This window comes from Corvus hawaiiensis, chromosome 11, assembly GCF_020740725.1.
Source record: "Corvus hawaiiensis isolate bCorHaw1 chromosome 11, bCorHaw1.pri.cur, whole genome shotgun sequence".
NCBI classification, from domain to species: domain Eukaryota; kingdom Metazoa; phylum Chordata; class Aves; order Passeriformes; family Corvidae; genus Corvus; species Corvus hawaiiensis.
Window position 1 is genome coordinate 12,114,997 of NC_063223.1, and position 14,463 is coordinate 12,129,459.

At 64.9% G+C, this 14,463-nt stretch overlaps 5 protein-coding genes across 9 annotated transcripts; 1 reads left to right on the forward strand and 4 right to left on the reverse strand.

The window, feature by feature from the left end:
* Positions 1–97: 97 nt before the first annotated feature.
* On the reverse strand, positions 98–4,371 carry IL17RE (interleukin 17 receptor E). Of its 5 annotated transcripts, XM_048315999.1 has the most exons (16): positions 4,253–4,371; positions 4,157–4,172; positions 3,526–3,681; positions 3,322–3,428; positions 3,122–3,245; positions 2,911–3,050; positions 2,762–2,830; positions 2,596–2,662; positions 2,327–2,514; positions 2,126–2,173; positions 1,977–2,022; positions 1,711–1,859; positions 1,571–1,639; positions 1,443–1,494; positions 1,266–1,367; positions 98–1,078 (listed from the first exon to the last, which is right to left on the reverse strand). In XM_048315999.1, exons 1-16 carry the CDS (start codon positions 4,355–4,357, stop codon positions 471–473), a joined length of 2,046 nt encoding a protein of 681 aa, XP_048171956.1. In that variant the 5' UTR covers positions 4,358–4,371; the 3' UTR covers positions 98–470. The 5 variants fall into 5 exon arrangements, with proteins under 5 accessions (XP_048171956.1, XP_048171955.1, XP_048171954.1 ...); XM_048315998.1 differs by having other exon boundaries at positions 1,266–1,494; XM_048315997.1 differs by having other exon boundaries at positions 1,266–1,494; positions 3,526–4,172; positions 4,253–4,334.
* A 112-nt stretch (positions 4,372–4,483) lies between these two features.
* On the reverse strand, positions 4,484–5,659 carry JAGN1 (jagunal homolog 1). Its single transcript, XM_048315910.1, has 3 exons — positions 5,551–5,659; positions 5,274–5,371; positions 4,484–5,194 (listed from the first exon to the last, which is right to left on the reverse strand). Exons 2-3 carry the CDS (start codon positions 5,360–5,362, stop codon positions 4,732–4,734), a joined length of 552 nt encoding a protein of 183 aa, XP_048171867.1. The 5' UTR covers positions 5,363–5,371; positions 5,551–5,659; the 3' UTR covers positions 4,484–4,731.
* On the forward strand, positions 5,646–7,564 carry RPUSD3 (RNA pseudouridine synthase D3). Its single transcript, XM_048315908.1, has 9 exons — positions 5,646–5,771; positions 6,095–6,162; positions 6,239–6,283; positions 6,368–6,464; positions 6,554–6,661; positions 6,730–6,814; positions 6,884–7,010; positions 7,093–7,229; positions 7,311–7,564. The coding sequence occupies exons 1-9, from the start codon at positions 5,653–5,655 to the stop codon at positions 7,479–7,481; spliced, it is 957 nt and encodes a 318-aa protein (XP_048171865.1). The 5' UTR covers positions 5,646–5,652; the 3' UTR covers positions 7,482–7,564.
* Positions 7,565–7,864: 300 nt separating this feature from the next.
* TTLL3 (tubulin tyrosine ligase like 3) lies at positions 7,865–12,265 on the reverse strand. Its single transcript, XM_048315907.1, has 10 exons — positions 11,584–12,265; positions 11,397–11,500; positions 10,950–11,273; positions 10,676–10,804; positions 10,494–10,608; positions 10,289–10,396; positions 9,867–10,035; positions 9,643–9,791; positions 9,321–9,567; positions 7,865–9,242 (listed from the first exon to the last, which is right to left on the reverse strand). The coding sequence occupies exons 1-10, from the start codon at positions 11,810–11,812 to the stop codon at positions 8,147–8,149; spliced, it is 2,670 nt and encodes an 889-aa protein (XP_048171864.1). The 5' UTR covers positions 11,813–12,265; the 3' UTR covers positions 7,865–8,146.
* An 88-nt stretch (positions 12,266–12,353) lies between these two features.
* ARPC4 (actin related protein 2/3 complex subunit 4) lies at positions 12,354–14,334 on the reverse strand. The gene is made up of 6 exons (XM_048315911.1): positions 14,224–14,334; positions 13,920–14,038; positions 13,478–13,589; positions 13,308–13,403; positions 12,998–13,168; positions 12,354–12,568 (listed from the first exon to the last, which is right to left on the reverse strand). Exons 1-6 carry the CDS (start codon positions 14,224–14,226, stop codon positions 12,563–12,565), a joined length of 507 nt encoding a protein of 168 aa, XP_048171868.1. The 5' UTR covers positions 14,227–14,334; the 3' UTR covers positions 12,354–12,562.
* Positions 14,335–14,463: the final 129 nt, after the last annotated feature.

Below are 14,463 nucleotides of genomic sequence, written 5' to 3' on the forward strand. Positions count from 1 at the left end.
AAGTCCTGCTGGCAATGTCGAGGCAAAGAGCAGGGCCAGGCTGTGCCCAGCACCAGCCCTCTAGCCACCTGTGCCTGGGCAGGGCAGGGAGCCTCCCCATCTCTCAGCTTCTTCCTGCACCACCCCAACGGCTCGCTTGGCTGTGGCGTCCAAAGGGGCTTCTACGGGCTCTCCTCTAGAGCAGGTCCCTGTATGGGAATAAAGCTGCCCCTGCTCGGGACAGCATCTCCACTCCTGGCCACAGATGACCAGCTGGATGCTTGGTCCAGCCCCTGCAGCACACTCCATGACTGAGGCCAGTCCTGCTTGGACCCCCGCGGCCCTTCCCGGGGCACCCTTGGGTACCCCTCCTGCCGCCGCAGTGGGCACACGCTCATCTGAGCCTTGCCTCTTCCTGGCAGAGCCCCTGCCCTCACCGGGGGCTGCGCCCAGCCCTGCAGCCATGCCCAGCTCAGGCCCAGCCCGGGTACTCAGGTGCCAGCAGCTGCCCCGGGGGGCCGGTGCAAGGGGCTGCCCTCCCCAGCCCCCACCTCCAGCAGCCGATGCAGGAGCCCCCCCGCCCTGCCCCGCCGGCAGCGGCGAGGGGCTGGGGGGCTGCCCCGCAGGGCACCCAGCAGACCGGGCAGCTGTCGGGGCAGGCGGTAGGTGGGCAGGGGCCGGAGGGGTCGGGGGACATCGCGGGGGCTGCAGAGCCGGCTGAAGTATGCCAGGACCCACCCGCCGCCGCCACCCACGGCCCCCAGCTCCCCATGCAGGCAGGCCATGGCTGCCCCAAAGATGTCATGGGCATCCCCGGGCATCCTGTCGGCCATCCCGACCTGCCACCGATGAAAGAGCCGGGCACTGCCCCGGCTCCAGAGAAGGAGGACAGTGCCACGCTGGCGGCCCACGCGTCCCCGCTGGGCGTAGAGCCAGGGCAGGGCGCCCGCCTGTCCCAAGCCACCCGCTTCCCACAGGTCCAGGCGCACGTCGCAGCCCAGCCCTGCGCGCAGCCGCTCGGCCAGGGCACACACCAGCCCCAGGTGCTCCTCTGAGTCTGGTGAGTACAGCAGCAGCACGGGGCGCCCGCCAGGGACACCTGCAGGATGGAGGGGACAGCAGTGACAGCTCAGCTCCGTGTCCTACTGGCATCGCCTGGGGACATCCTGGCATTCAACAGCATCCACCATCCACCACCCTGGGACCCGTGCAGCCCAGGAACTGGCACCCCCTGGCACTCCAGCCCCTCTTGCCATCCCTCCTGCAGCCCCCCAAGTGCTCCTCACCATCATCTGGCCTCCAGGCACCACGGCAGTTGAGGAGCAGCACAGTCACCACTAGTCCCAGTGCCAGCACCAGCCCCAGCAGCCCAAAGTGCCTGTGGGAGACTGGGAGAGGGGCAGTAAATGGGGTGTCTGCCCATTTCCACTGCCCCCTAAGTCCTCTCCAGGACCCCCTCTCACCGTCGGGACAGAGCAGCTGCTTCCGAGCAAAATGCACGTCTGAGCGCCATACCTGGGGAGGGGCTGGGTAAGAGCGGGACCATGTTGGGTCCCCCATAGCACAGACACCAGCTCAGGGGTCACCTTACCAGCACGCAGCTGCCCAGGACCTGCACCGGCAGCAGCAGCGCCAGCTCCCCTGGAGCAGAGCCCTCTGGCTGCAAAGCACAAGGGCAGGGTCAGTGCGGGTGTGTCCCCACCATGTCCCTCCCAGCCCCGCACCACTCACCTGTGTGACTGTGTAGAGTGGGGCCTCGGGTTCACACTGCCCACCCCGGCGCTGGCACAGGGCTGCGCTGAAGGCTGCAGGGATGCGGGAGGTGAGGCGCAGGCGCAGCTGGAGCCCCAAGACACTCACTGAGACATTCCAGGCAGTCTCTGCAGCCACCAGAGAGAGAGAGGAGGTTGCAGGATGCCCAATAGGGTGAGTGGTGCAAGGGACCCCAGGGCAGGACTGTGCTTAGCCCAGGGCTGCCTTCTGCCCCTAGGGCTCACCTGGCTGGTGGGGACACTCCACGTGGCTGCTGTTCTTGTAGGAGAACTGAGGGGAGGTGGGATCAACAAAGGGCAGGGTGAGCTGCCCTCACTGACCACAGTCCCCCAGCCCCTTCTGAGGTGGTGCTCACCCACCCACAGGAGCTTACTCGGAAGCAGAGCTGGGGGTGCACATCCACCTTGTCCAGTATGTACACCTGGAACAAATGGAGTGTGTCACTCTGACCCACATAGCCCACAGGCACCCCAGTGCCCACCCATTGCCCTAGAGAGACCCTGAGATCCAGTGGATGCCCCATCTGGTGGCAGGGTCCCACATCCTGTGACACCTCAAGATCGGGAGCCCTCACCTGCTCATCCTCACTGGCTGTAGAATTGGGGATGTCGTGACAGGGTGCAGCCTCATCTGCTGCCTCCCTCCAGCAGAGGGTGGCCCGTGGGCTCAGGGGGCAGCTGGCACTCAGCACCATCACCATCTGGTCCTTGCTGCTGGTGCTGTAGTCATGGAAACGCACCGAGGACCACAGCTCGGGACCATCTGTGGGGCGCCGCATCAGTGGGGTGGGGAGACACCGAGAAACAGCCCTGGAACTCGGCTCCCTTCCCCCCAGGCACTCACAGGCATCTGGCCGGTCATGGAAGGGGCAGTGTTTGCTCCGTGGGCTGTCGTGGTGGGAGTAGGAGGCCTGGGGCAGCAGAGCAGGATGGTCAGGGCAGGATATGCCCCCACCCCTCCTGTGAGGGCAGACAATGAGGCTCTGGTGGCTTCAGGGTAGGCAACCCACCTCAATGCATAGGCAGGGCACCAGGAACTCATACGGCAGTGAGATGTGGTGGCCTCCTGGCACCAGCACCTGCAACACGGAGGGAGCATCAGCTGGCAGGGAGTGTGTCCCCCAGTCTGGGATGAGGCTGTCGGGGGCAGAGCCGTTACCTGCTGGTGGAAGGGCCGGGGCAGCTCCTCACACTCCAGGGCCAGCTGGTGGCACAGCCGCACCATGAGGGCAGGACCCTCGGGCACCCACACCTCAATGGCCCGCACCTCAGGGACCCACGCATGGGTAAAGACAGGCCCTACAGAGCAGGCAGGGGGTCAGCTGGCACCGGTGTCCCACCAGGACACCTCCCAAGCCCTTCAGTCTCACCGGGTGGCTCAGCGGTGACCAGATGGCGACAGCTTAGGGCCAAGCCCCGGTCTGGGATGGTGCGGAGGGAGACAAGGACTTGCCGCCCGCTCTCTGCCGGGAAGCAATCGAACTGCACCTGCCACTGCGGGGAGCAGGGGGTCAGTGGGGGTATCCCAGGCCTTGGTGATCCCCGGCTCCACCGCCCACCCGAGACTCACCGCTGAGCTGCCCAATGCCCGGCGTCGCTGCCAAACCTGCAGCCAGCCAGCCCGGTTGGAGCCCAGCTCCCGGAAGGTGAGCTGCAGTCCCCGGACACCGCCGAGCTCTGCGAGAAACCGGCGTGGGGTGCTGATACGGGTGAGGGGACGGGGTGTGTCCCCCGCCGCTGCGGGGATGCCCGGCCCCGCCACCCCCGCCCGTACCTGAGGTGGGGAGGGCCAGGCGCACCCGCAGGCAGGGCTGGCAGGGCTGCGCGGGCAGGCACAGCCGGGCACGGCTCAGCGACAGGGCGGGCGGCTCCAGCGGCGGCCCAGGGCGGGACGGGCGGCGGCAGCGGGGGCGGCTCAGCGTCCTGTCGGCTGCAGAGGGAGAGCAGAAGGGGGGCGGCCGTGCGCCGGGGGTCCCGCAGGCAGCAGGAGCCCTGGGGACTGGGAGTGCTTGGAAGGGAGAGAGCCCCGGGGAGTCCCGGGGAGGTGTACTCGGAAGGGAGGTGCCTCGGGGATTCAAAGTCCTGGCAAACCGAGAACCTCGATGATTCGGAGTCGTCGGAAGCGGGAATCCCTGGGGACCGCGAGTCCTCAGAAACGGGGAGCCCCGGGGATCCGGAGTCTTTGGAAGTGGGGAGCCCCGCGGGCCAGGAAGTCTCGGGGATCGGGAGTCCTCGGAAGCGGGGAGCTCAGTGCCCCGGAAACCGGGAGAGCCCCCCCCCCACCCCGTCCTCCAGGACCCAGTAGCCGCGGACGGGGAAAGCCCCACCATCCCGCCGCACCCTGGAGCTGGTACCGCCGGGCAGGAGCAGCCCCGCGCTGATAGCCCTGCCCCGCCGCTACTCACCGGTGGCCCGGCACTCCTGCAAGCAAAGAGACGGGGGTGAGCGCGCCGCCGCCCACCTCCCATCTTCCCCCGCCACCTCCTTTCCCCGGCGCTCACGAAGTTGGCGGAGACTCGGAGGCGGGTCACGACGGCCCCGGTCCCGGTCGGTGGCAGCAGCAACAGCAGCGCGGCGACAGCGGCGAGCAGCAGCGGGCGCCCCATGGCCGAGCGCCGCCGCTCCCCGCCCCGCCCCGGGCCGGCCCCGCCGCATTCCTCCACCGGCACGTGCGGCCCCGCCGCCCCCCCCACCCCGCTGCCAAGCGGCGCTTCCTGCGGCGCAGACGCGCGTGGGAGCGCGGACGGTGCTTTATTTCCATAGAGCAACACGCGGAGGAAGGGGCACGCACCCCAGGGACCCTCCACGGCCCCCGCCCTCGGGGGTCTCCCCCCTTGCATGCGAGCCCATGGCCGTGGTGTGGCTCAGACACCCACCCTGTGGTCCCCGAGGATTCCCCACCCACCGGAGCTGCGCCAGCGCCGCCCCACAGGACTGAACTGCAGAGCTTCAGCACCTCACGGAGCCCACCTATCCCCACTCATTTTTTCTTCTTCTCCTGCGTGCTAGTGAACCAGGAGTCCAGCAGCTTCTTACTGTAGTAGAGTTGCCAGCCATGCACCTGCGCAGCCACCACCACCACCAGGTACATGACAGAGACGGCCGAGAAGCCGAAGATGAAGCGGTAAGCTTTGCCGTGGCGGTACAGCTGCTGCGCCATGGGGAACATTTCCATGGCTCCGTAGATGAGGGGAGCCATGGAGAAGAGGCCGGTGCTGATCATGGAGAGTACCAGGTAGCTGATGTTGTTGCGGGGGAAGGACAGGAGGCCCAGGAGGGAGGGCAGAATGCTGAGCAGGTAGGGATACTCCCACTGGTAGGGCATGGCCACCTGGTCGTGGGGCAGCAGCTTGAGGTGCCCCACGACCATCTGGGCCAGAAGCAGCAGCCAGATGACCACATGCGTGTAGATCAGCTTCTTGATCTCCGACTTGAGGGTCACGCTGGGGAGAGAGTGTGGGGCCGTCAGGGCCTGCTGAGGTCGCGTGTCCCCTCCGGCGTCCCGGGGAAGGGGACACCTACCTCATCTGGTAGTGCGAGGCCACGCGCTCCCGGTGCTGGAAGTCGCTGCCATCGGTGCCGGCGGCGCGGGGACCCCCGCGGGAGGCCATGGTGCTGTCCTGGGGAGGCACAGTGTCAGGGGGGGCCGCCCTCCCTGCCCGCCCCCCCAGCGCAGCCCCGGCACCAGCCCAGCCCCGGCACCAGCCCCCCGGGCCTCCCTCCCCGTGACTGCCCGGCCCTCCGGGACATCCCTGCGGTGTCTCGTCCCCCCCGCCCGCCGCTCCCCGCCGTGCCGCACCTGCGGGCGGGACCCTCTGCCCGCGCTTCCGCTGCTCTATGGCCGCGGCCGCCGGCTCCGGATGCCGAGGGTGTCGCTCGGCGCAGGCGCGGCGGTGCCGCCATGGCGGGGACCGGGAGCGCCGCCGCCGCCGCGCGCGGGCTGGCGCGCGTGGGAGCGGGAGCGCGCGCCGCGGGGTCCGCGGGGCCCGGAGCCGCGCGGGGGGGGAGCCCGTACATGGGGTGCGTGTGTACATGGGGTGCGTGTGTACATGGGGTGCGCGCCCACGGGTGTGCTGGCGCCTGGAGATGCGCACGCGCGGGTACAGAGGGGTTATGAGGTTGGGGTTATGGGGGGGTTTTGGGATTGGGGACACACCTATGGGGTTTCAGATGTGTGAGCGCAGAGGGGCTGGAGAAGCATGAGGGTGCGGGGACACGCGTGGAAAGGAGGGCGGATAATGGTGGGTGAGGTTTATGGACACGCAGAGTGGGGTGCAGGGTACTGAGGGAAGTGGCTGAGGGAAGTCCCACCCGTGTCCCTCTGCCCACTCCATCCCCTGCAGGTGGAGGCGGCTGCTGGGCCCCAAGGAGACACTGAGGCTGTTGGAGGGCTCCGTGGTGCACCGGGAAGGTACCTGCGACAGGAGAGGATGGGGGCAGGGGAGACAGTGAGGGCGGTATATCCTGACCAAACTTCCCCTCACCAGGAGCCGTGCTGGCACTGAACAAGCCCCCAGGCCTCCCCGTCCTGGGTGAGTATGGGACAGGAATGGGGGGTCTGCGGGAGTACCTATGTGGGGGGCTCAGCGGGTGCTGACCCACCAACATCTTGTCAGGGCGCCCTGGGGACCTGAGCCTGGATGCACTGCTGCCAGCACTGAGACAACGCCTGGGCCTCGCTGCTGAGCTCCACGTAGTGAAGGCTCCTGCCAGGTATGGTAGGAGGTTCCAGGCTGGAGGTCCTGGGGTGGAGCAGGGGCTGCCTTTCCTCCTCCAAGGCTCAGAGCAGCCGTGTCCCACAGGGTGTATTCTGGCCTTGTCCTCCTGTCCAGCTGCTACCACACCACTAAGAAGCTCCAGCAGTTCTTCACCAATGCTCGCTTGAGAGGCCAGTACCCTGCCACATATCGGTGAGTCCTTGGGACCCTGCCATGCTGGCATGGGGGTCCTGTCCCCTTCTCACCACCTTACCCTGCAGTGCCATCACCGTGGGAATCCCAACGGAGGTGGAGGGTGAGATCCACACTGGGCTGTGCTGGCAGCAGCATGGGGACAGAGCCATGGTAAGGGGGTGCCATCAGTCTGAGGGTACAGGGGGTACCCCAGGGAGTGCTGAGGGCTGTGTTCTGCAGGTGGTGCCAGTGCCGGCCCCAGGACGCCGCAGTCTGGCCAGGAAGGATGTGAAGAGCACCCTGACGCGCTACCGGGTGCTGGGCACTGTGGGGGGCTGTGCCCTCCTCCAGCTCCAGCCTAGGACGGGTGAGCTGTCCCCCAACACCTCCACCACCCCAGCCATGCTTCCTGACCCCTGCAATCTCTCCTTCCCCCTGTTCCTTCCCAGCCTTCCCAGAACAGCTCCAGGTGCACCTGACACTGCTGCTGTGCCCGGCCCTGGGCGACCACAAGCACTCTTCCCGTGTGGGCAGGGTGCTGGGAGTGCCCTTTCTGACCCCTGAGACCGCCCTGACCAACACACAGGTATGTGGTCAGTGTGGATGCTGGGTGGGGCATTCAGCACAGCCCTCAGCACTCCTGCTAAGCTGCCCACCCACATTGCAGGTGCTGGACAAGGAGTTGCTGTCCCGGCTGGGCCTTTCTCCACAGCAGCTCCATTACCTCCCACTCCACATCCACCTGCAGGAGCTGGTGTTGCCTGAGGGCCCCCTCTGTGCCCCCCCACCACCCCACTTCCTGCACACTCTGCGCTGCCTGGGGCTGCCTGAGCACTAGGAGCCCTAGTGCTGCAGGGGGACACCCACTCCACCCTTTTGCTCTCTGCCACCCCATTAAAATCCCCCCCGGCTGCCTGGGTAGCTCAGCACTCAGTTCTTTTCTTGGCACAGAGGATACATTTTTCCTGGCTGTGCCTCTGGCATTACTGGGGGCATCAGCCCTGCCACCAGTCTCTGCCTGCCCTGGTTCCAGGTACTAGGATGCAGCAGCATCTTCACCCACCACAGCTTTGTCTGGCGGGGGCAACCACAGGCAGGAGCAAAGGCGGCTTTTCCTGCCTGCCCTCTGCCCTGGCAGCCCCAGTTCCCACCTGCAGCCTCATCCCAGGGGCAATCCTACCCCTCTCCACAACTCTTACACACAGAAGGTTCGACCCCAGCTCCTTATCACAGAATTATTTTAAAACGTGCATGGGGGAGGAGGTGGGTTCCACGACACAGCAGTGGGAGCTCTTTGGGATGAGAGGTAGCTGGGTACTGTGGTGTTGGCCCAGCAAGGACAGACAGGGTGTTGTCCTCTCCTGGGGGTGTCTCAGTGTCCCAGGTCTTCTGCATCCCGCTGGGAGCTGCTGTGTGCTTCTGCTTCAGGCACAGGCTCCTGGTGCTCTGCACAGACAGAGGTTGTCTCAGGGGCTTGGCAGGAGGGAAGCAGCGGGCACAGCCCTAGCATGGCCAGTGGTTGCTGGGGGTTCCTCGGGGTGGTGGCACAGGCACCCAGTTCAGGGGACAGCCATTGATCCGGGGCTGTGCAGCCTGGGGCTGCCCAGGCAGGTGACTGAGCCACGGCAGCCGCTGGCTCCCAGCAGAGGAGGCCCAAGCCTTTGACGGTGCTGGGGGGTCAGAGCTGGGGAGAGGGCCGTGGCTCCATTGCTCCAGAGAAGGCAGCTTCCCTATTGGTGCTCTGGGCTGGGGCACCTGGGTGGTTTTGCCCCCTGGGGACACAGGTGGCTTGGAGGCACTGGGCACCTTGGTGGGAGATGGATGCTCAGCTCTCCGGCGCACCTGCGTGGTTCTGACCCTTGTTGACATGGGGAACTTGGGGGCACAAGGCAGAGTGGTGAGGAACTGATGCTGTGCTCTCTTGGGTACATGGGTGGCTCTGGCCTGTGGGGACACCGGGTGCTGGAGAGCATTGGCCGCAGCGGTAGGGGGCTTGTCCTGGGCTTGCTGCTGTGCTGGCTGGGGCTTCTTCAGGGAGCAGCCTTTGACCATCAGCTTCACACGTGCTGACAGAGGCTTGGGCACAGCTGCCTGCAGGGAGACAGCAGGGAGTGGGGGCTCGGGGTGCCTGGGGGGTGTCTGCCCCCCATCCCCCCAGCCTACCTCCTTGTAGATGAGCTCAAATGCTCCAATGGAACAGGTGGGGTTGTTCTTGCGGTCGAGCACAAGGCGCAGTATGTCCCGCTGGACGTTGGCACAGAGCCGTCGGGTCACTGCTGAGGAGGGTCTCATGGTGGGGCAGGAGTTGATCTCCAGCAGCCAGGGCTGGCAGTCCTCCCCGACAAGAAAGTCAGCCCCATAGAGCTCGAAGCTGCCCTTGCGGAAGCCCACCTGGTCCTGAGCACTGCGCAGGGCATTCAGGATCGCCGCCTTCATGCCGGGCACCAGTACCTGGTGCCAAGCATCTGCTTGCCCCAGCTGTTCCAGGTATTCCTGGAACTGCTTGTTTGACCAGATTTTGTCAGGGGGCACACGGGGGTCCTGGTCTGGTGATGTCTTGTACCACTTCTGGACGGAGACGTTGCAGAGGTGCCTGGCACTGAGGCAGGGAGAATGGGGCTGGGTCAGGGGGTGCCAGGGTGCTGGGGTGTGGGGAGCTGGGGTGGGGAGCACTCACCGCTCCAGGTGACACAGGGAAAAGGGCCAGGAGCAGAAGCGCAGGTAGCAGTCTCGGTAGAACCAGACGGTCAGTGGCTTCCAGTCAGTCACAACAAACCATTGACGGATGTCGAATTTGGTGCCGAAGATGGTCAGCAGCCGCTCCACATACTTCTGCACCACCCACCTGCCCACCTGCACCGAGGGTGCTGTGAAGCCCCGTGCCAGCTGCAGTACCTCTTCCAGCCGTGTCGTGCAGACAATGCCTGGGGAACACATTGATGGTGGGACCCCTCCTAAGTGGGGAGCTTCTGTGTGCTCCCTGCTTCCCCCAGCCTTACCCCTGCCTTGGGATTCTGCACCAGGCTTGAGGATCCAGATGTTGAGCTTGCCCTCCATGCCAAGCTGGGGCAGCTGCTCTGCCAAGTGCCGCAGAAGGTTCTGGCACTGCTTCCGCTGCTGCCTGGTCAGCACCAGCCCTGCCCCCTCACTGTGGGGGGGATGAGGGCCTCAGCATCAGCCCTGCCATGGCACCCCTCATCCCCCCATCCCACTAAGCACTCACTGTGCCACATGGTAGTATTCCTGCAGGAAGCGGTCCCAGTCAATGCATGTCCTGCAGGGGGACGGGGTGCCCCTGTCAATGTCGTGATGTCGTAGAACACCCAAGTGCTGCTTACAGACCTCCAAGGCCTCCTCCACCAGCTCAGTGTACAGGGGGAAGCCTGCCGGTGCTGTGGAATGCTTGGGGTGAGAGACATGACTCCCATGCCAGCCTTAGGGCCAGAGACTCCCTGTAGGATGGGTGGCTTTGGGTGCATGGGGATGGGGTGGGGAGCAGAGCACCCATAAGGTGGGCTGGTAGGAGGGAGTAGGGGATCCCAGGCCAGAGCCATGAGCAGAGGCTTTGCCTCCAAGCTCAGCCATCAGATGTCCCTAACTCTGAAATCCCTGCCATCACCTCCAGGCCCAGCTCCATATACACACCTGCCCTCTTGGCAGAGTTTGAGACCTGCTTAGTCCTCACTGGCCTGTCCCCAGCCTCCTCCAGAGCCAGTTTGAGCAGGCTGCGTGCTGCTGTCAAGCGGAAATCCTCTGCAAGAGGGAGGCATCATCCTCAGCCAGTCCTGCACAGGACATCGGAGGAGTGGGAGCATAAGGAGGGACAGGAGGGCAACAGCCTTCGGCTCACCAATGAAAGCTTCTTGCTCATCCGTGGTCCCCAGCCGGTAGCACCGGGGGAAGAAGGTGTTGGGGTCGGCTTGCTCAATCCACGGCAGGTTTTGTAGGCTGAGGCACAGCCCCTCCTGTTTAGAGGAGGCTGTCAGTCCCTACTAGACCCCATCCCCCTCCCCAGGGGCTCCAGCCTCCCACCTTGGTGGTGAAGGCATCCACTCGGGCATAGTGGTTCACCACGTGGTCCTGCTGCAGCAGCTCATGGTCAGTGGCCTCAAGGAAGTTGGTCCAGATGAAATTTGGCAACCGGTCCCGCACCAGGTAGGACTGGCAGAAGGAGGAAGCCACAGTGGGACACAGAGCCCCCATCCTATCCTCATCCCCTGTCCGAGGCTGTGCCCACGCCTGGGGGTCCCAGGGGGAAGGGTGCTGGGGGCAGTGGCAGAGCTCAGCCCCAGCCCTCTCAGCTAACCATGAGGTCATGGATGCCATTGGGGTCCTCATCACACTGCTCTTCCTCCTTCTCTTCCTCCTCCTCAGCAGGTGGCCATGCATAGTGCAGGGGGTCTGTGGTCCCCAGAAAAGGCTGTGCCCCACCACATGGGTTCAGCAGTGCCTCCCCCTGCCCACCACCACCATTACGTGGCCTCGTCTTCAGCCGCTGCTTGTTTTGGTCACCACGGTGCTGCTCCAGCTGTCTGCCCATGCTGGGGAGCTTCCTCTCCACCCAGCCCCGGGCTCGCAGCAGGTGGCGGATGATGGGGTAGGGGCCCTGCACCATGAAGATCTTCTTCTCCTGTACAGAGATCATGGGCTCAGCCTGCCCCAGTCCTGGTTCCTCTGGCTCAGCTCTCCTGAGCCAGAAATGCAATAAATGCAAGCATGTGGCATTTGAGGGGTGTGAAATCAGGTCCCTCACCTTAATGGCCATCTCCACATGCAGCTTGGCCTTCTTGAGCTGCTCAAGGTTAAGCGAGCGCTGGCAGCCAACCTGGCGGCTGGTGGTGGTGGCTGCAGAGTGCCCTGTGAGGACAGCCCTGTCTGAGCCCACTGTCCCCATGTCCCCAGTCCCACAGGGCAGGCAAGGAGAGGTAGAAAGCACTGACCTGCCTGCCTCTGCCTGCCTGAGCTCTGGGGCCTTGAAAGGGCAGCCTCCGACTTGCTGAGCCTTGTGCCAGTGTCCCAGCGGCACTGCACAGTCCCAGGGTGCCCCACTGTGCCCTTGTCCCCAGCCTGCTGGGCCGTGGGGTGCCTGGAGTGTACCCTGCTCAAGTGCTGTCCCTGGCTGGGGGGCTGTGTCCCTGCAGTGCTGCTCTCTGTGTCACATTGTCCCATGGTAGCCTGAGGGTGAGGGGAGCTGTGGGTGGCTCTTCCTCCTCTGTGCCAAGTGGGGTGTCCTATTCCCCTGTCCTGCTGGGGACTGAAGCAGGCATCCAGCACAGGACATGGCCTCTAAACCCCAGTACCATGGATGTCAGAATGCAGGATATGGCTCCCCCAACCCCAGCACTGCTGTGATGTCACAGCCCCAGCTCCAGCCACCACAACGGCTCCACTGCCCGGAAGGGGGCACAAACAGCCACCTATGCCCACAGCCTGCAATCCCCCACTCAAACCTTGCACCCTGCCTGAAATCCTTCTGTGCCCCACACCCCAAGCCCCTTGCTGCCTCCAGGCCGGCTTCAAGTCCTTTCATACTCTCTTGACACCCCCCATGGCCCCTCACACACCCCCACTGTTTGCTCTTGCCACACTGTGCCCCTCCAGTTCCATGACCTGCTCCCATTCCATGACCTGCCCCCAGGGCCACAGTGTCCCCCCCCCCATTCCCCAGTGTGGCCAAGAGTGGCAGGAGGGAGGAAACTGAGGCAGTGGATACAGCAAACAAGACCATTTAAAAAACAAGACGAGACAGGGGCAGCAGCCGGGGCCGTGCTGCCGCAAGCGGGGGCTGCTCCCGCCCGGCCCAGAGAGGGGCAGGCAGGGCCCGGCCCCGCCCGGTGGTCCTCGAGGAACCGGAGCAGGCACAGGCACAGTGCCCAGCAGGCACAAGCACAGGGGAGCCACGGGGTCCTGCACCACGGCCTAAAACTGGAGAGAAAACACACAGCTGTTAGTCCCTGCTTGCAGTGCTCTGAAAGCCCTCACCACTGTCCTGGCACCCAGAATGGAGGCTGAGGGTGGCCACTGCTCACAGGGATCCATGCTCAGCTTCTCCTGCTGCCTCCCCCACGCACTGCACGACCATCTCGGCACCCACCAAAAGGGTCTCATCCCCCAAGGCTGCTGCTGCCACTGAGCAAGCTCTGGGGGTCTTAAAAGGTGGCACTTCATGAGCAAAGGGGATACAAGGACCTTTGGCATCTTCTCCTCCCTGTCTCCAAGAGGTTCATTGTGTGGGATATCACCCTGTCCTCACTAATGGGACAGGGGGGCTCTGGGCACAAGGGCCACACTGGCTTTGAGCCCAACACCCCACTCCCAGAATCAGAGACCCCTCCTCCCATTTCAGAGTCTCACATTCTTAAGGAACTCCTCTGCCACGATGCGAGCCCTGGCATTGACAGAGAGCTTCATCTCACTGATTTCCTTGTCAATCTCCTCCATGAAATGGATGACAAAGTCCACCAGCTTGTGCTTGTACATCTGCTCCGTGTGGAAGTTCGTGATCAAGAAGCTGATGTCATAGCCCTGCCCAAGAGAGAAACACCTTAGGGTTTAGCACCCAAACCGCTGCCCATGCAACCTCACATCCCAGTTCTACACTGGACATCCTCCCAGTGCCAGGAGCAGAGTCAGGAGTTGCTTTGTCCCCTCCCTGTCATCTCACCTCCACGGGCTTCCTGCGCAGGATAAAGAAGTTCTCAGCCCTCATCATCATGAAGCGCATAAATTTGTGGCACAAGATCTTCTCAATCTCGTCAGCCTGGAGAGAGAAAAGGGAAGTGAGGCTTCCCCACAGGCTGAGCTGCCAGGCCCCTGCCCAAACCCCCCCCTCACCTGCTTCACTGCGATGCTGACGCGCACAGAGTTAATGGAGCCCTCAATGAGGACCTTCTCCTTCTCGTTCCTGCTGATGATCACCGGCTGCAATAGCAGCTCTTTGCTGCTCCTGTGGACAGAGAGAGGGCAGGAGTGACTCAGAGGGAAGCATTTACCGGTGGGAAACAGGGAAGGGGAGCCGCAGGGATCACGGGGATGTGGGGACCTTGCTACAGGATGCTCCCGCCTTCCGAAGATGTTACTCCTCGGGGCAGACACTCCCTCGGTCCCAAGCTACATCCCCTTCCTCCTCCCCGCACGTCCCCTGCTCCCTGCCGGCAGCGACCCCGTGCCTAAGGGCTAGCGGGGTGCCCAGCGAAAGGCAGGAACGGGCCAGCGGCCCCCAGGGCGGGCAGCCAGGACTCCGCAGGGTTCCCCTGGTCCCCTCCCGCCCCCGTACCTGACTTCCACCTCGGGTTTGTTGTGCCGCTCCACCACCTGCGAGGAGAAGTTCTCCAGGCACAGCGCGGCCTGCAGCGTGGCGCGCACCGCGTTCAGGTACGGGCGCAGCGTGGCAGTCTGCGGGGACACGGCGGCGGCGTCAGACCCCCGACCGGAGCCCGGGGCTCGGGCCTCGCCCCCTGACCCAGCCCCCGACCAGCAGCCCGCAGCCCCCCCAGCTCGGCCCACTCCGCTGGTCCCGGTTCCGACCCTCCCCAGCCTCCCCGCTGCCACCGCCCCTCACCGGGCGCCCCCCGCCCTACCATGGTGGCGGCGGCGCTCCGGTCCCGGCAGGCGGAAGTGGCTGATCACCTCTTCCGGGATGCGCGGCACCTCCCACTGCGGCGGGGGGGGGGCGGCGGAAGGCTCCCGCCCTGCGGCCCGGCCCCCCCGCGGCACGGAGCCGGGTGGCGGCGGCGAGAGTTCGCGCAGCTCCCCCCGCGGCCTGCCGCGCTTGGTAGGCGCCTGTCAGCGCTTCCATATTAGGGAAGGGAGATGGAGGG